General features: G+C 41.2%; 1 protein-coding gene across 3 annotated transcripts in view; it reads right to left on the minus strand.

The window, feature by feature from the left end:
- CNTNAP2 (contactin associated protein 2) overlaps positions 1-19,864 on the minus strand; it is a 1,232,776-nt gene that overhangs the window by 98,755 nt on the left and 1,114,157 nt on the right. For all 3 annotated transcript variants that reach the window (XM_069811947.1, XM_069811956.1, XM_069811963.1), the window contains 2 exons: positions 8,030-8,248; positions 5,215-5,451 (listed from right to left, as the gene is read on the minus strand). In XM_069811947.1, coding sequence (XP_069668048.1) covers positions 5,215-5,451; positions 8,030-8,248 — 456 coding nt within the window. The remainder of the gene's footprint in view (positions 1-5,214; positions 5,452-8,029; positions 8,249-19,864) is intronic.

Below are 19,864 nucleotides of genomic sequence, written 5' to 3' on the forward strand. Positions count from 1 at the left end.
TTCAGGGTTCATGCAGATATAAACCCAAACCTGAAGGAGTTCAGTTTGGGCACTGGCATAAGGATTGCAATAATTCACACTGTGAATCTGAGCTTTACTTGAAAGAAAGAGAAAAGTGTATACACTGTCCTCATCTCCTTGGTGTTTCTTGATGCAAATTGAGTAAGTGCATAGAAATTGGAAGCTTTGAATTTACCCTTCCAGCACACCTGAAGGCACATGAGTCACAGCATCAGCTATTTAATTTTTTTTTGGCCACACTCTCTTGGTGGTGGGCAATTTCTTCTCCTACTGTTGATCCACAGCACTTCAATACCCAAAGGAGGAATGTTTTCTCCCTGGGGGATCCCCCACATCACAGTGATGCCACACGCTCTGCATAGCCATTCCAGCATTTGACCTTTGCTCTTTTTGTTTAAAGGAAGGGAAGAGTTTGTTTTTTAAAGGAATGAAAATTAATTGTTTTCTCAGAAATGCTTTTATGATGCTAGGACAGCTGTGGGAGTTAAAAAAAAGAGAATTTATGCTTAAGCAAAGGACAGGGAAAGGTCAGAAAGCAATCTGTAGGACTGCAGAAACACTGCAGCTATTCCTCAGAACAATTTCTCTGAGCAATGAAAAGAGAAGACAGACAATTGCATATGCCCCAAATACAAAACAAAAATAAAGTTAAAATAGATGTCAGACTGCATTTTTGCACTTTTTTTGTCCTTGTAAAAAAACCAGTCTAATTTCCAGGCCGCTACCACATCAATCACATAATGATCTGCTGCTAATAAGGCTGGAGACAATGCAATTTCTTGTCAGTCATCAGTCAGTGGCTCTAAGGATGGATTTCATCAGCAAAAGAATCCACAGTACACCAGGACTGTTTTTATTGTGAGATGCGTTTATTACTTATGAATGATTATGGCGATTTCCTTACAGTAACGATGTTTTTTTAGTTTGATTTTTCCTATCACTTCTTCTGCTAGCAGTTTCAGTACATAACTAACCCCAAAAAGTTTACCATGGGGAAGTGGCTTGAATATTGAAATAGAATTTTTGGATAAGAAAAGCTTCCTGGGGCAAATTAAAATCAACAGGAAGAGAATACTGTGGTATATTGGAAGGTATTACATTATGCCACCTTTCACTCCTGCTGAATAGCATATTTTTCTGGTAATATCTCATACTGGTTTGAATGTGATGACTTAAAAAGTCAGGCACCATTGATTATCAAAACAACAGAGCTACTTGGCCTGGAAGATTTACTTACAGGAGTAAAATAACGAAACCTAGTCCTAGTTTATCGTGCAGAGCACTAACCTTGTTATTTCTTGGCAGCTGATGTGAATTCCCAGTGAAGGTAACAAAAGAAAGTATTCTTGCTTGCCTCATATTAGACTCACCCAACATCACGGCATCCAGCTGCACACTGTGGTGCAGGTTAGAAAATCACAAGTAACAGAGCAGTATTCAATTATGTCCTTGCTATAAAGAATGGAATTGGTTGAAAACAGAGAATATAGTCTTTAAAAACATGTTCACAGACATGTCAGTGCTTTTAGAGAGGGAAAAGTGTCAAAGTGTTAATGAATCACTGAAATACCAGAGTTGCGATGTTTTCATCCAAATCAACTAAAATATAATTGAGGTAACATTTTTATTTTACAGGGAAAGCAGGGAAAGTCTCCCTGCTATTTTCCAACAAATGTGTAATTTTAATAAATTTTTAAAATAGTTTTTTAGCTAAAATATACCCGGCTGTTTTGCCAGTATTTTTTTTGCTGTCATTAGTACTGTATGTTTGCCCTTTGTACCTAGAACATATACCCAGTCTTGTCTCATGGACCAAGAGGACATGGTACAAGATTCCAGGAGCTGCTATTAGAAAGAAAATGTAGGAACCCCTTCTTTCACAAGTCTAGGGAGTTTGACAACATGCACAAGATGTTCTAGTGCTTTACTTGATTTAAAAGTCTTAATTCAAGTTAAATTTACAATGTAAAACTTAATGGGCTGAAAATGAACTGTTTTAAAGACCTCATTATCAGCACTGTTTGTTACAGAGGTTTTACAATTATTTTGATCACAGGATGCCCCAAACCTAGCCTATTTTGTGTTTAATTTATTCTCTAACTTTATCCCCATGAAGTCACACACACTATATCATACTTGGGGATATTCTAGATGAGTACATCAGTTTTCAGCACTAACAAATAGAAAATTGGTAATTTGCATTTTGTACCTAAGGTCTTAAGGATTTAGAGAGAGATTTTTAGCCTGGAATCATTTTGGTATTTAAAGCAGAGATCTGATGTCATGTTTAAATGGCACAACACCGTGTGGTACTCATGCTAGCGTGAGTACCTTTGCATGACTCAGTGCTGCCCAGCAGCAGTAGCTTACAGCAAGTTTCACTGCGTGCCCAAAGTATCACTGTCAGGGCTCTGGGCCTTTGGCTGGAATGGGAGGCTGATAAGGACAATGGCGTAATATAGCATAATATTACTGCTGTTGCTATGACAGTGCTTACAGACCAGCCAAAACCAGGGTTTGTCTGTGCTAGGTGCTCAATTATTCCCCTAATGGTATTTTTTATTCTGTTAACTCCACATCCAGGAAAAATAAAACACTTTAACTTAGAGCTAGTTTTGGCAGAGGTTTGGGGTTTATCTATCCATAAAAAACCAGAAAAACACAAATAAAAGCCGGTGTGATGAGTTTTGGAAATTCACTGAATATAGCATGGCAGCAATTCTTTTTTTTTTCTTGAGTCAGCACATACGATCTGTAAGAGACTGACCCAGTTCCAGCCTGAATGGCTTTCCTCTAACATAACTGCACTAGCGAACAGAAATACTAAATATGCATTATCATTCTTAAACTCACAACAAACCATTTGCTAAATTAACTGAAATCACTGTACTCATATTCTCAGGAGTTACTGTATGTACAGTCCTGAATGTGATAGACATGTTTTATAATTTGTCTTTGAAGCAACACAGCATAGTGTGTAGGGTTCAATTATATGGAATTTAGTTATTGGGCCTAAAAGTAGCTCAGGGTCGCAAGAGCATTCCAGGCACCTTTAGAAGGCCTTGAACAGGATAAACAAGAAGACAGAAAAAGAAAGATCCCTATTAGAAAAACACAGGTGCATATTCCACGATAAAGGGAATTTGGCACAAACAACGTCAATTCAGGGGCTTATCTCGACCAATTGGACTAAGACAAGTCTTGCATGCTCTAATTAACACAGCCAATTATGTCCTGTGTTTATGCGCGTGTACAAAGTGAGTATAACTAACTTTGTCTTATGCTTGTGCGCGTGGACAGTATCGACGTAACCAATCACCGCTTATGCTTGTGCGCATGGACACCAAATGCTTGCATGCAGCAGCCAATCAAAGCTTCTAAACAACTTAGAGAATTGTATAAAAATGATCGGCTAAGCTCAATAAAGGGACGACTTTAATCATCATATTGGTGTTCTATCGTCTGGGCCCCACACGGAATAATCCCTAAACCCTACATAGTGAAACTTGATGAAATTCCTGCATGCAAGCACAGTGGAAGCCATTACCTAGAGCAGCAGCTGCTTCACTTCTGCTGCACTACAAATATGTCATATTTATTGGAATGTATAAAATAAGAATGCTAGAGATTCATCAGAATATCTGGTGATATGAAAACAATCCCTTAGCTTTTAGAAGAGGGTGCTCCAATATGTGAGCAACATCAGCAATGGACAAAGTTCTGTTGTGATAAAATGAAATGAAGGTGGATATGTGTGGATACAAACGGAGGTGGCTGAAGCACGTGAGGAGAAAATACAGTCACCAGCACCAGCACCAGGTAAAAAGACTGCCTCTTTCTGTTATAAACCTGGTTTCCTCTAAGTGTGGCTGGAAGGGAGCAGGGTATGGATATTTGCAATGTAATCCTCAAAGTTTGACATAGAAAAAAAAAAGAGAAGTTAAGGAGGAGTTGGAAAGCAAAATGTCAATGGGCAGAAGCTTTCCCCTACTGCCAAGACAGCTTCATGAAGGGAATTTGGTGACTGGTGATCCAGCCTGCCTGCAGGATTCCAGGTACAGTGGGTAACGTAAAAGCAGAAGAGCAGTTTATGAGGCTAGAGGTTTCTTTAACATCACAGATACTGATGAGAAGAGCCTTCACATTTTTTAGTTGAAACTGTTGGATTAGTACATTTTGAGAAAGCTTTAAAAATTATTAGGAAAAGCAACAGACTGGATGATTTTGTGTACCAATAAAAGCAGAGTGAAAGAGAGCTGCTGAGAGATAGCATCTCAGGTATATGTGACAAAACCTTTAGAGGTGTTGAGAAGAATATTTCAAGAATATGATGAGAATATCCTAAGAAATGTAAGGGAAGCAAATGAATGGCCACAAAGGCTGCAAACTGTGCAAATATTTGGAAAATTATATTCCCATTACTACTGACTTTGTCACAATCATTTCTAGTCAAAATAAGAAAAAACATGGAAATAAATTAGCATCTTTATTCTCACTTTTTTTTTCTTGGATGTAATATCCCTCTTTCCCTCAGTCCTTGTCTATCTTTCTTATGCAGGCATGTGTGTCCATAGTAAATTGGTCACTTACAATAATTGATTTTGAAAATTCAGAACATATAGGCATTTCCAGAGGACTGACATAGATATGGGAGCTCTGTATCTTCCCTTACCCTAGCAAGTTCAATCTCTAACCCAGTTTGAGCTACTTGATCTGGTTATGGATGGATAAAATTTTTAATCCAAATGCTGGCCTCCCAATTTATAGGATATTAAACCCAAAGCTCACACCTATTTATCTCCAAATGTGTTTCTGAATGAGACTAGGTAGCTTTTGTTTAAATCCATGTTTTTTCTAAAGAAGTCACCATGACATTGAACTAGTAGGAATTTATTGTTCAACAGCTCAAGACTACAGAATACAGTCTGCCAGACCTGCTATGACTACAGGCATTCCTGATGCATTTTGTTGTTGTGTTATTTGATTTAAATAGATAAAATATACTAGTACTAATGAGAGATGTGGTTTTAAGTCATCACGTCTAAATCCTGGGTGTATAACTTGACTTGTTTGTAAGAAGTATTAAACAGGATTTATTTGTTTAATTAATAAAAGCTGAAGCATTGATTGTATTGTGTTTTTTCTCAGGCAGATAGTTCTCCCATACTCTGCCTCCTGCACTAAAGCATTTACCTTTAATGCAAAATGGTCCATCATAGGCAGTTTTGGAGCAGTCACAGGAGTAGCCATTGTATTTCTCGACACATTTACCGCCGTTTGCGCAGTACATCCCATAGCTTGTGCAATGGCCAGAGCAGCCAGGCTTCACACCTGGTGTGACTTTCGCTCTCTCTTCCAGGTCCAGCGTCACCCCGTTCATCCTTAATGAACGAATGCAACCTAGGAAGCCTCGCTGGCCTCCTGCAGCACCTGAGAGGGAATGTAAAACTGTGAGACAACACTGAACAGATTTTATTGTTGTTGCTTTACATGAAATATTCTGTTAAGCTTGTGACAACAGCTGAAAATAAGTAACTTCTTTGTAAAGGCAAGGAATTGCCTTGTGCTAATGACAATGAAATCTAACCTTTTGATACCTTACCTTAAGTAAGCATAAATAGTAGGTGTGTCTGCTTTAAACTGATTAGACACGAGAGATTCTAGCCCTCCAGTGTAAGACTTCATTTTATTTCAACTTCAAGATTTTTAGAGATTACAGTGGAATAAATGGTCTTGTCTCGGTTGCTAAGGTATAGCCTTACTCTCCATATGATTAGTGATGATGGATGCTAATAATAACGCCACAATATGTTACGCAGTGTTACATTTTTCAAAGCCACGATGGGGAAAGAAGATTTAAAACCCCACTTGCAGTTGCAACAGGAAATGTAGATGTTAATTTCCAAGCAACGTCGGGTATATTGTTTAGTTGCCTGAGTATAGGGTGAAGGATCTAACACTGAAGAGCTAAATTTGAAAATCTGGATTGAGATGGCTTTTCTTAGCAGTCAATAAGAAAGGTTCTTTTCTCCCCCCTGGTAAACACTTGCTGAAAAACATGATTTCAGCTAGGAAAGTCTTATCTGGGGCTGGATTAGAAACAAAAACCCCCTAAAAAGTGCAAGCAAATAACAATGAGTGGCTGTCATCCTTTCTCCTCATCCTCTCATCTCTTTGATTACTCCAGTGCCACAGGTGCTGAAGAGTCCCTGAGGAGATCTGAGTGCTCATCACCACAGAGCACAGAGGCTGATATTTACCTGAGTGGGAAAGAGAATTAAATACAAACCAAAGAGAGGGCTGCTTCAAATCAGCTGCTGGTAACTGGATGATTTGGAGTAAGAGGAGGCAATGCTCAGCCTCTGACAAGTGCACAGGGCAGAGGGCATACTGGTGTGGTTCCATTCTATGCAAACTCATATACACTACAGTGATGAAAACCCCCCTAATACATTTAATTCCCTTCCTTCCCCTCCTGGTGACTGTCCCAGTCCCTAGGACATGAAGTCACCATCCCTCAGGCTCTCTCACTGGCCCAAGGAATAGATATTTATTCTACAGAAAGTGGAACAGAAGGCACTGAAACAATTCTTGTTCAGTATTACTTTCCAGGCCCCAATATTCAGGGTGTTTTTTGGGACACTCCAACTCAAATCAATTCTCTGACTCTGGATAAGGATTCTTCAAAGTGTGTGCTCTAATCACCAAGTTATATGAAATGGATATGATGATTCAGAAAGAAAGAAAGTCTTGTGCAGATCTGGACATTCAGTTTTTGGCAATAAAAGTACTAAGTATTTCAAAACATTGCTGGTGTTACAGTTAATTCAAAACTATAAGTATTTCAAAACATTGCTGGTGTTACAGTTAATTCAAAACTACCAGTAAAAATCATCATCATTAACAATTCCCCAAGAGCTCAGGCTGGAAAAAAATCCAACTCTTCCTGTTTTCAGTAAAAGACTTGGTATTTCTTTCAAAAGGTTAAGGCTTCCTCTTTTAAACAAACGTCACATTTCAGCTTATTTTGAAACTGCCTTTTTTGGGGATCATAGTCAGCAGTAAAGGAGAATCTGAGCTTGTAAATAATGACTGCACATCTGGTGACACATTATACACAGTTTGCAGTGACACTGTGCTGTTTATTAAGGCAGTAAAGGCTTTCAACTTAATTTTAATTCATTTCTGCTGTTGAAACCCAACTAACATGGGAAAAAAAAAAGAGATAATGTCTTTTTTTCCTTTCCCCTTCCCTCTTCTCCTGTTAACAGATATCTAGAGAGGTAGGAAAGTACTTCTTTGCTCAACATTTTATGCAGTTCTGATTCCAGTTAATGGCACTTGGCATGTCTGCACTTCACAGCCCTGGGGCTAACAGTCAGAGAAATACCAGTGCTGCTGGAATGCCTGCCCAAAATGTAGTGGAGACCAGCAGCTCCAGAAAGCAGCTGGACTAACTTGGTTCCAGGGAGTGCATTTGTGTAACGCTGTGTAATGCTCTCCTACACTGAATAGGCAAACAGCCCATGGGACCAAAGGGAAAAGACTGCAGCGAGAATGGTGAATGCAAAAGCGCGGGCAATGATCAAACCTAAAGAGGCTGAAAGTGCTGCCAAGGCTAGGATGGGCACTGCAGGCACATGCAGTCCTGGCAAGACCTATGCAGAATTTTTTACTTCTGTGGTCAGTGTATGTGTGTGAAAGGGACACTTGGCAAAAAATGAGTTTGGCACTACTGTCTGCTAAAGGCACTTTAAGCTAGGAGCTACAGGTGGAGAAAGACAAAAATGACAAGTTGCCAGCACAGAATATTTTTCTCTTAGTTGATCTTCTTATTTCTGTAATTATGGACATGCTTGTCTTTTCTCTCCCCCTTCCCCGCCGTGCTGTCATGCAAGTGCTTCAGGAGTGCAACTTCCCACATTAAACTAACTGTTGCTGGCAAGACAGAACGCAAAGAATGTTCAGCATGTGAGAGCAAAGCCCGGTTACCTGCTCTGCATCTTACCAACATAGAGCTGGCTGTACAACTCCAGTCGCGTGTGTCCTTCTGTTGGTGCTTTCCGGACCTCCAGGGGTAACTGGTCTACCTGCAGGCTGGCCTGTTTGACATTCCTCTCAGCATTGACCCTATGCCACTGGTCATCATTGAGCTGGTTGGGAGATCTAACGACGATTTCTACAGGTCCATTTCCAACATCAAATGAAAATGAAACCTCCGTAGCAGCTGAAACATCAAGCAAAAGGGAACCCATCTTATGTTGTAAAAGTTCACTTATACTTCCTTAGCAGAAAGGAGTCATATTTGCTAGAAATATGCACTGCTCAACCACCTTTCAGAATTTATAAGCACGTTCAGTTCCTTCTAACCTGAGTGGGAGTTAGAGTATTTCCAAGGAAGCCATTGTGAAAAGTTTCTACAGCATGTGATGGAAATCAAATCAGTTTGGTTTGTAAAATTTAACCAGAATAAATTATATCCTTGAAAAGGACTTTTTATTTCCACTAATAATTTCAATAGTATTGAAAAAACCTGTTCACCAGCTTTTAGAAGAAAACATCAACAGACCCTGAAATAATCACATTAACTTTTGATTTCTGCAGCTTTCCAGTTTCCATAGTTTTTTTTAGGGAAATAATGCATTTTGATAAAAAAGTGGTGCAGAAGAAGTTTACTTTTTTTTTTTTTGAGGGGCAATTGATATTTACAATGAACTAATAATGCAGTGGTTATGACCTATGTGAGATTTTATGGCTGAAAAAGAAATGGATTCTTAGCAAGCACTGCAGTGCTCTATTTATAGTGGATGATTCAAACCATGTTTAGAAATTTTAGAAATTTTACAAATGTCCATTAGGCTCTACCAGACATTCCTCCAGGTCAGCCTTGGCAAACTATATAATTGATACTTATTATTAACAGGGAGTGCGAGTGTGATTAATAATATACAGATGATTTTGGAATGAAGAAATATAATTTTCACTTTCCTACTGATATTTTGATTATACCACTTGGGGCTGTAAATTATATTATGGTGGCAAAACATCAGATGAAAGTGTTACCAGAAAACGGAGTATCAATGATAGCATTCACAAAGGAGGATACCAGACAGAAGTAAAGACAACCAAGAGTCCCATTTAATTTGTTTTTCTTACATATAAAATAATACAGCCACAGTGCCCTTTTAATTCTTCTGAAAAATCTCAGGTGCCCAATTATGGTCTTAGTGTTCCAGTACAGCTGTGGTTTCTTGTTTGGTTGAATTAATAAAACAGTCTTATAAAAATCTTACTCAGCAAGGCTATTAAATTGTGGTAGAAGCACCACTCTGTGATCATTATCACTAACAATACTGATAAATAGTGGGAAATATTTTTGTACATGGCCCAATAAATTTTCACAAAGTTATATCAGACTGAATTAAATGCACTGAGAATATTCTTTCAAACCATATTTATTATACAATAGACACCTTTGATTTTTTCTGCAAAATTGGCTCTTTCTAAAAGAAAAAATTAAAAGCATATTTTATTGCTGTTGTAGTCTCTGTTCTCTGCTCAATAAAATAATTTCATTTCTGGAATGAACTGACTTTCATAAACCATGAATTTAGTCTGTTTGGCCTTTTGCACTTTACAAGACAGAAAATCTGTATGAGCCAAAGCTTGCCATTAAAGAAATAAAGATGTTTCATTTGAATGTTATTATGTCTTATAACTTCAGCAGTTCTGTCAATAAACTCAGGCAAATTAGGAATTAGAGTAAAATCTCTCCAGTACTTAAGCTGTATGTTGTGTTGAAGTCTATTTTCAAGAGTGTGTGTGTGTAATTCTCCTTTACTTTTTGCTTTGAAGAACTGCCTTAGATCTCTTCACAGTTAGGCTTGAATTGCTTCTCAAAAGCTGTCTGTCTACAAGGCTGTAAAATGAGAATCCCTTAGCAGACTTTTCATCTTATTCTGAGGCAACTGATGGCACTGTTGATAGTGCTCGTGGGTACCTTCAGTACAACTCCATCCAGGATTTTGAAAACCTCTGCAAGAATGCTTCTTTGTTTGCAAGCTCTTGGTCTTCTGGATGGAAGCATCTCTAATTTTTTTTAAGGAATATTATTCTTCCTTTAAAAGAGAAAGTGTAGAGAATTGGCAAATAGAGATATTTCAAGTAGAAGTTCTGTGCCAGCACAGTCTAGCTTTATGCACGGCTTTAAACTGAAATCTGTATCACAGCCTGAAAGATTCATAATGAAATTAGTACTTATTGGAGAAAATTGCTCACTCTGACATAAGAGTATCATTTATATAAAATCATATTATATTTTTATATTTAATCTTATAGCTAAGGAAAAGCATTCCAGAAAAATCTTCTCATATAAGGCCGTTTTCTCTGCCTGTACCTGCTGACATGCTGAAAGATAGAGAAGGCAGTACAGAATCTATGGACTGTACTGATCCATCCCCAAGCAACCTCAAAACATGACTGCCATAAACCAAAGGGGAGGAAACTTATTTGCTAGACTGATGGACTGAAAAAACTTGAACTATGTCAATGAAAAGACCTTTGCAGGTGGGCAGAGGCTGCATGACAGCATGTCTCACATGTGAGTTATGTTGCTGGTTCTGACTCTTCATTCTCAGTTTCCATTGGAATGAATTTTTGATTTTACAGATTAAGTGTATTTTCCAACCAAGAGCATCTCTAGGTAAAATGATTGGCATCTGTGCATTAACAGAAATGGATGAACATCTGAAAACAGGCACGTTAGTCAGAAAAGGAAGATGAAAGAAATTGTAACCCTCTAATAAATGAGATGGAGGATCTGGTGACAACTGACACGGAGAAGGCTGAGGTACTCAACAACTTTTTTGTCTCAATTTTCACTGGCAATTGCTCTTCCCACATCTTGAGTCCCTGAATCTCAAGGCAGGGACTGGGAGAATGAAGTGTTCAAGGTCAGGTTGGACAGGGCTTTGAGCACACCATGCTGCTCCCACTCCTTTTTCTTCTAACACAGCTTTACTGCTGAGCATAGTGTCGTACGGTATGGAGTATCCCTTTGGCCAATGGTCAACTGTCCTGCCTGTGTCCCTTTCCAACTTCTTTGCTACCCTCAGCCTACTGACTGGGAGAGAAGTGGGAAATAGAGAAAGCTTTGATGCCGTGCAAGCACTGCTCAGCAATAGCCAAAACACTGGTGTGTTATCAACATCAGTTTAGTCACAAATGCAAAACACAGCACCATATGGGCTGCTGTGGAGAAAGTTAACTCCATCTCAGCCAGACCCAGCATAACATCACATTTGCTCAGAAGTTCAGCGTAACTAGTTATGTAGAAAAGTAGCAATTATTTAGGTTTTTTTTTTTCCTAAGTATGGTTTACTTTTCAATCTCTCTACATCCACACATATGACCCTTGCATGATGTGACACGACAGTGGTATTATTTTGTTAAACTTTTAAAGGGGACAATTAAAAGATATCTAACATACATGTGCACATGTGACTATTTATTCACAGTAACCAACTGAACCAGATCAGGATTTTTTCAGAAACATGTAGCACCATGCACAGGTACCAGAGATTTCTACTGGTCAGTCACTGTAGTTCATGAGTGAGTTTTCCTAATGATCATTTTATTTTCTATTCTACCAAACACCATAAAACTCAAACCAGTTGTTCTAAGAAAGGAGAATGAGGATCAGACATTGAACAAATGTCTGAAATTGCTTAATTATGGAATAAAAAAAGAAAATAAATGTGGGTTTCAGTTTATTCAGTCAGTACAAGGTTTTGTGATGGAAACTTCATAAAATTGAACACGAGTGAATTTTTTATGTGCTCCTGCCACATCTATTCATTCAATAAACTGACGCTTGTGGCTTAGTTTACCCTTTCTGTGCCTTGTGCAATTACATATAATTAAACCTGAACACATTTCTTTCATCAGTTCAATTTTCTAAGGTCTCAGGTCATTGTCAGCCATCTGTTCAGAACATAGAAGTGCAACTTTGGCAAACAAAATGCCCTTCTCACTCTTTGTTCTGTGTTCTTGTTTTTTAGCTCTATTCAGATCCCATCATTTCCTCATCTTAAATCTATGAGGTATTTGCCCATAAAAAGAAAGGTACACAACTCAGCCACCCTGCACGAAGACATGGATAGGCTGGAAGAGTGGGCTACCAAGAACTTTATGAAGTTCAACGAAGACAAATGTAAGGTCTTGTACCCAGGAAAACATAATCCAGGACTCCAGCACAGGCTGGGATCTACCCGGCGGGGAGCAGCTCTGTGGAAAGGGACCTGGGGGTCCTGGTGGACAACAAGTTCAATATGAGTGAACAGTGTGCTGCTGCAGCAAAGAAAGCCAACAGGATGCTGGGTTGTATCAAGAAGGACATCACCAGCAGAGATAAAGAAGTCATTATCCCACTCTACTCAGTGCTTGCCAGGCCACACCTGGAATACTGTGTTCAGTTTTGGTCCCCGCTATACAAAAAAGATGTGGACAGGCTGGAGAGTTTCCAGAGAAGGGCCACAAAGATGATCAAAGGACTGGGAAGCCTGCCATATGAAGAAAGGCTAAGAGAACTGGGTTTGTTCAGCCTTGAGAAAAGAAGGCTTAAGGGAGACCTTATCACCATGTTTCAGTATTTAAAAGGTAACCACAAAGAAGATGGAGACTCCCTTTTTACAAGGAGTCACATGGAAAAGACACGGGGTAATGGGTACAAGTTACTCCTGGGGAGGTTCTGATTGGACAGAAGAGGAAAATTTTTCACAATGAGAACAATCAGCCCTTGGAATAATCTCCTCAGGGAAGTGGTGGATTTCCTAACAGTGGACACTTCTAAGATTTTGTTGGACAGGCTGCTGGGCCATCTTGTCTAGACTGCTTTTGCCAGGAAAGATTGGACCAAATGATCCTTGAGGTCCTTTCAAACCTGGTATTCTATGATTCTATGATTGCATGGTCTGTGGGGTTCTGCGTTCCTTGGGTCCTTCCTTTCAAGGCTTTCTGGTAGATATGCTTTAGTTAAACACAAGTTCTGAGGCTCAAACGCACAGGAAGTAGTATGCTCTTCTATGTCCTTTGCTATGCAGAAGGTCAGGCTAAATGAGCTGACAGACTTCTCTGGCATTCAAGATCTATGAAAGCTAGGTCTCCCATTTTTCTAGAACTCCTTGTGTTTCAGGTCTTTTTTTTCCTGTTTTCTTAGTTGGATCCTTGTTGATAATTTGCAGGCTAGGATCTCTAGCTATAATGAGCCTGCCAGCAAGGAGACACTGACAGACGCGTGGGTGCTCACAAGATGCTAAGCAGTAGGTGGAGGTTCTCAAGACACATCAGCTGTGAAGAAAAAGGAGGAGGCATTACAACCCTCCTCACAGTCAGTTTTGTATGCCTGTCTCTCTATTTCTTTCCTTCTCTCCCACTATCCTTTCTCTGAAACACATACTTTCATCTCCTCCCTTGTACTTTGTTTCTCTTAACTCCTGTTTTGGGTTTGTGTGGTGGGGTTTTGGTAGTGGGGAAGGGAGCTACAGGGGTGGCTCCTGTGAGAAGCTGCCAGAAGCTTCCCTGGCTCCAAGTTGGACCTGTCTCTGGCCAAGGCCAAGCCCATCAGCGACGGTGGTAGCGCTTCTGGGAGAACATATTTAAGAAGGGAAACCTGCATCGAAGAGGGGAGTGAAATGTGAGAGGAGCACCTATGCAGATACCGAGGTCAGTGAAGAAGGAGGGGGAGGAGGTGCGCCAGAGGAGGGGATGCCCCTGCAGCTCGCAATGAGACGGCAGGCTGTCCCCCTGCAGCCCATGGAGGTGAGCGGGGGAGCAGATGCCCACCTGCAGCCCATGGAGGATGCCACACTGGAGCAGGGGGATGCCCCCCAAGATGGCCGTGACTTCATGGGAAAGTCCGCACTGGAGCAGTCTGTGCCTGAAGAACTGCAGCTGGCAGAAAGGACCCACGCTGGAGCAGTTCATAAAGAGCTGCAGCCCATGGGAAGGACCCACGCTGGAGAAGTTCATGGAGGACTGTCTCCCATGAGAGGGACCCCATGCTGGAGCAGGGGAAGAGTGTGAGAAGTCCTGCCCCTGAGGAGGAAGGAGCGGCAGAGACAATGTATGATGAACTGGCCCCAATCCCCATTCCCCATCCCCCTGTGCTGCTGCGGGGGTGGGGAGGAGGTAGAGAAAATCGGGAATGGAGTTGAGCCCAGGAAGAAGACAGGGCTGGGGGGAAGGTGTTCTAAGGTTTTGTTTTACTTCTTAGTATCCTTGTTTTGATTTGATTTGTAGTAAATTAAATTGATTTTGTTTTTTTTCCCCAAGTTGAGTCTGGTTTTTGCCCGTGACCATAAGTGATGAGTGATCCCTCCCTGTCCTTGTCTAGACCCATGAGCATTTCTTTATATTTTCTCCTCCTCATCCCACCAGGGCGGAGGCAGGAGGAGTGAGCAAGCAGCTTCATGGTGCTTTGTTGCTGGTTGGGCTTAAACAACGATACCTCCCCTGATGTATTTTTATACCCTTCAGTGGGATTTATGATGTTTTAGTTGACTTACACCAAAGGGAATAGTATCTAACTTCTTTAGGATCCTTTTGAAATCCCATTTTTTAGAACATAAATGCCTTGTTACAGCTAGAATTGGAGCTCACTTGCTTGGCTGTAAAACAGGATACAACAATAAGCTGTAAACTGTAGACTAAAACCTGCCAGACAAGTATTTCCCCCCTCCACTTTGCTTGCTTGTTCTGTGAAAAGAATAGCTTGAAAATATTCTCTCTCTGTAAGGGCAACACCTGCGAAACTTCTTGGACTGTTTGTAAATACACCTCTGATGAAGGGCTCACTGACTAAACCAGTAGACAGAATTCAGTGAAAAGATTGAAAATGAATGAAAATTGAATCAACAAATAGAGATGCTAAACATATCTAGAGCCAGTGGTTTATGTATCTTTATATGGAATCCATCATCAGGGTCAAGATCAAGTCTCATATCTGTAGTCACTGGAATGCTTCCCATTGACTTTAGTAGGCTCTGTCTAGGAAAGAGGGCCTTCCAGGATTTGAAAGCAACTACCTTGTCCACCTTTCCCTCTTATACGTAGCTGAGTTTTAAGATAGTTTTACAAAGTCATCTCTAAATTACCTGCCCTGCTGTCCTCATTTGCACAGGGGTGAGAGATGGCCATGCCAATGCTGACATTGAAACAGCATTGATGGGTTCTTCCTGGCTGCTGAAAAATGTGGAAAGGGCTACAGATGCTAGCCATATAGGAACACACAACCTGCTTTGAGAAGGCCCCTTCTTAAGGGACACAACTGAAAATTAAAGCCACCAAAACAACATCTCAGAAATTGTTGATCCGAGTTGCTTGACTGCAATGCAGGAATTACTGTGTAGCTTGGCTGTCTGTTAATAATCAGGTAGTTGTCAAAAATCATGATCATATTTACAGTAATTGGACTAAGCATCTGGAAGATTTAATCATTTATCTAATTCCCAAATGAAATGGCCATTTGAACTAATGAGCAAAAGCTTCACTCATTTGACCAAATGACAGTGCACTTCTATGCCCAAGACTGCAGTGATCCCTGAGCTAAGTGCCAAATGAACTAGCTCTGGAAGCTGCACAGCTGCATCAGCATGATGCTGTGCCAAGAGTAATTAGTTCTAATGAGAGGCTATACTGCACCTAGGATCAAACCCAGCATAGCTGAGTGCTGATTTATGTGGACACGCTATCTTTCTTAGAATTAGCTCAGGTATCTAACATGGGGGTTCATTGTCCAGACTAGGCACACTCTATATGTGCCTGTAGGTTAACAAGTTAAACAAAAAAAAATCATGCAACTTTACACTATCTTTGATCTTACACAGTCATTTATGTAAGTGTCAAGAAGGAAAAAAGGGTGAGTAAAGCTATCATTTTGACTTAACATCATTTAACACCCACTTCTCATGGTATAAATCTATCCACAAGATATAATGTAATAGTAAGTGAGACTCAGTGTCTTCTGAACCTTCAGAACAAGCTGATATTCTGTATGGAGTAAACAATCCATCGGACAATCACAGAACCATAGCATGGTTTGGGTTGGAAGGGACCTTTAAAGATAATCTAGTCCAAAACTCCTGCCATGGGCAGGGACATCTTTCACTAGATTAAGTTGCTCAGAGCCCCATCCAACCTGACCTTGAACACTTGCAATGATGGGGCGTCAACAACTTGTCTGGGCAACCTGGTCCAGTGTCTTACCACCCTCATCGTAAATAATTTCTTCCTTATAACCAATCTAAATCTACCCTCTTTCAGTTTCAAACCATTGCCCCTTGTCCCGTCATTACAAGTGTTCATAAAAAGTCTTTCTCCACCTTTTTTATAAGCCCCTCATATATTGAAAGGCATCAATAAGGTCTCCCTGGAGTCTTCTCTTTTCTGGGCTGAAAAATCCCAGCTCACTCAGCCTTGTGGAAAAATTGCTGGATTGATATGTCCCCCTCTTAAGGGAAGGTAAACCTCCAGGGTGGAATGCGGTGGATATATAAAGAAATCTGTTCCATAATAATTCCCTAAGCAACATAACCTGCAACCTTAGATGTTAGCAACACCAGGGGAGCTTGGTATGCTGACTCTGAGAAACAACACGGAGCGTGGAGCAGAGTGAGGACACTGCAGCCAGGCCCTGTGATATCACCACAAGGATGGGGAACTGGAACTATTGGAACAAGAATGGAAGGTCCCTGCATTGAATCCACTGAAGCAAGGAGGTGAAACAATGGGGTTCTGTCAATGCCATTGTTTTACTTCTGATTTATATCATAAGTGCCCAGTTCTGGAGTAGTGACATGCTAAATCATGTTCTCTGGGTAAACTTTGCTCATTATAATCTCACTATAATACCAAAACACACCTCCATCCCAAAGGCTACCTGCCTCCAAGGTGTGACCACCCCTCACTGAGCATGCGCTCTGAATTTTCTCTAGCATATATCTTTAAAAGTAAAGTGGGGAGATTTTATACCAATTATAATAAAGGTATGTATGACTAGAGTCACTCAAGCTCCACCTAAAAATAGGAAAATAATATAAAAGGGCTTAAGAGAGGAGGAATGCTAGGGAATATACCATCATAGACAAGTTGGGAGGACATTGCTGACTTCTGCGATCAGTCGATGGGCTGAACCTCTCTTCCCCCCCATAGGGACGCCTGTTGGGTGAGATTCAAACCCTTGGTTATACCAAGTGCCTCCCCGGGAAACTTAGAAATCTCTATAGAGTTTTTCCATAATTTAGCATGCTTGTAGTCGACTGTATTCTTGGTACTTGCATGTGCTTTGCAGACACTGTATTTATCACCAGCAATCCAAAAGAATCTGTACTTCTGTTGCATTAATAAACTGTACTGTTCAGTAAAATCTAGCCGTGATAGTTTGTTGAACGTGACCAAACTTCTTAAGTCTGGCCATAACAGTTCGTTGAACACAACTAGATTGAAAGTATATTACGCTATTTGTGCATCTGTAATCATGGTAGTTCAATATATATTGAATGTGACGGGACTTAGAGTGCTGAATTGGGCATCACTCAGAATCTAAGCCTAGCCGCCCCCAGCCCCTCTGATATCTGAGGATAAGCTGGAACACAAGGGAGTTGTTTATTTTCTGCCAAACTTCTTTACCTTTTAACGCAACAAAACTTTCTTCATAAAAAAGATGTTCCAGCCCTGTGATCACTTCTGTGGCCCTCCTCTAGACCCACTCTAACAGGCCAATGACTGTCTTGTGCTGGGGACCCCACAGCTCGATGCAGTACTCCAAGTGGGGTCTCACCAGGGTGAGTAGAGGGGGAGAATCGTCTCCCTTGACCTGCTGGCCATGCTTCTTTTTATGCAGCCCAGGATACAATTGGTTTTCTGGGCCGCAAGTGCACATTGCCAGCTCATCTCTGATTTTTTGTCCACCAGTACCCCCAAGTCCTCCACTGCAGGGCTGGTCTCAATTCATCACCCAGTTTGTAGTGATACTGGGGACTGCCCCACCCAGGTGCAGGAATTTGCACCTGGCCTTGTTGAACTTCATGAGGTTCACATTGGCCCACTCCTCCAGCCTGTTCAGGTCCCTCTGGACGGCATCCCTTCCCTCAAGCTATCAGCTGCACCACTCAGCTTGGTGTCATCTGCAAACTTGCTGAGGGTGCACTCAATCCCGCTGTATATGTCACTGATGAAGATGTGGCTGAAGAGCTGCCCGGCGGAAAAGGACCTGGGGGTATTGGTCAATAGCCAGCTGAATATGAGACAGCAGCATGCCCAGGTGACCAAGAAGGCCAATAGCATCTTGGCTTGTATCAGAAATAGCGTGGCCAGCAGGACTAGGGAAGAGATCATCCCACTGTACTCAGCACTGGTGAGGCTGCACCTCGAGTACTGTGTTCAGTTTTGGGCCTCTCGCTAAAAGAAAGACATTGAGGTGCTGGAACGTGTCCAGAGAAGGGCAACAAAGCTGGTGAAGGGTCTAGAGTGCAAGTCTTATGAGGAGCGGCTGAGGGAACTGGGGCTGTTTAGCCTGGAGAAAAGGAGGCTGAGGGGAGACCTTATCACTCTCTACAGCTACCTGAAAGGAGGCTGTAGCGAGGTGAGGGTCAGTTTCTTTTCCCAGGTAACAAGCAATAGAACAAGAGGAAATGGCCTCAAGCTGTGCCAGGGGAGGTTTAGATTGGATATTAGGAAAAGTTTCTTCACCAAAAGGGTTGTCAAACTTTGGAACAGGCTGCCCAGGGAAGCGGTTGAGTCACCATCCCTGGGGGTATTTACAAGATGTGTAGATGTGGTACTTAGGGACATGGTTTAGTGGTGGACTTGGCAGTGCTAGGCTAATGGTTGGACTTGATGATCCTAAAGGTCTTCTCCAACCGAAATGATTCTATGATTCTATGATATTAAATAGTAATGGTCCCAGCACGGACCCTTGAGGGACATCACTTGTTACTGGTTTCCCCTTGGACATGGAACCACTGACTGTAACTCTTTGGATGTGGCCATCCAGCCAGTTCCTTATCCATCTATGAGTCCATCCATCAAACCCATATCTCTCCAATTTAGTGGCAAGAATGTTGTGAAGGACCATATCAAAGGCCTTACAGAAATCCAGATGACACCAGGAGCAATTCCCTTGTCCACTGATGCAGACGCTCCGTCGTAGGCCGCTAGATTAGTCAGGCACAATTTTCCATTGGTGAAGCCATGTTGGCTGTCTCTAATCACCTCCCTGTCATGCATATGCCTTGACATAGCTTCCAGGAGGATCTGTTCTATGATCTTACCAGGCACAGAGGAGGCTGATGGGTCGGTAGTTCCCAGGGTCCTCCTTTCTACCCTTTTTAAAAATGAGTGTGATGTTTCTCCCTTTTTCCAGTCACTGGAGACTTCACCTGAGTGCCAGGACATTTCAAATATGATGGAGAGTGGCTTGGCAACTACATCAGCCAATCCTCTCAAGACCCTGGGATGCATCTTGTCAGGTCCCATGGACTTAGGTATGTTTAGGCTCCTCACGTGATCTTGAACCTGAGTTGGGTTACGATGGGAGGCACTTTGTTCCCCCAATCCCTGTCTTGACGTTCAGGGACTTGAGATACGTAGGAAGAGAGATTACCATATCTACTTATAGAATACTACTTCCTTGTGAAAAAGGAAGTACAGTGACTGTTATTAGTGTTAACATTTTGATGATATAACTGTAAAGTTAGTTTTTAAATATGAGTGATTTCAGACATTCTGTAACAGTATTACTGATTTCTGCTGAGTGAAATTCTTGTTTCTTGGAGAAAATATTTTT

Source organism: Haliaeetus albicilla, chromosome 2 (assembly GCF_947461875.1).
Source record: "Haliaeetus albicilla chromosome 2, bHalAlb1.1, whole genome shotgun sequence".
NCBI classification, from domain to species: domain Eukaryota; kingdom Metazoa; phylum Chordata; class Aves; order Accipitriformes; family Accipitridae; genus Haliaeetus; species Haliaeetus albicilla.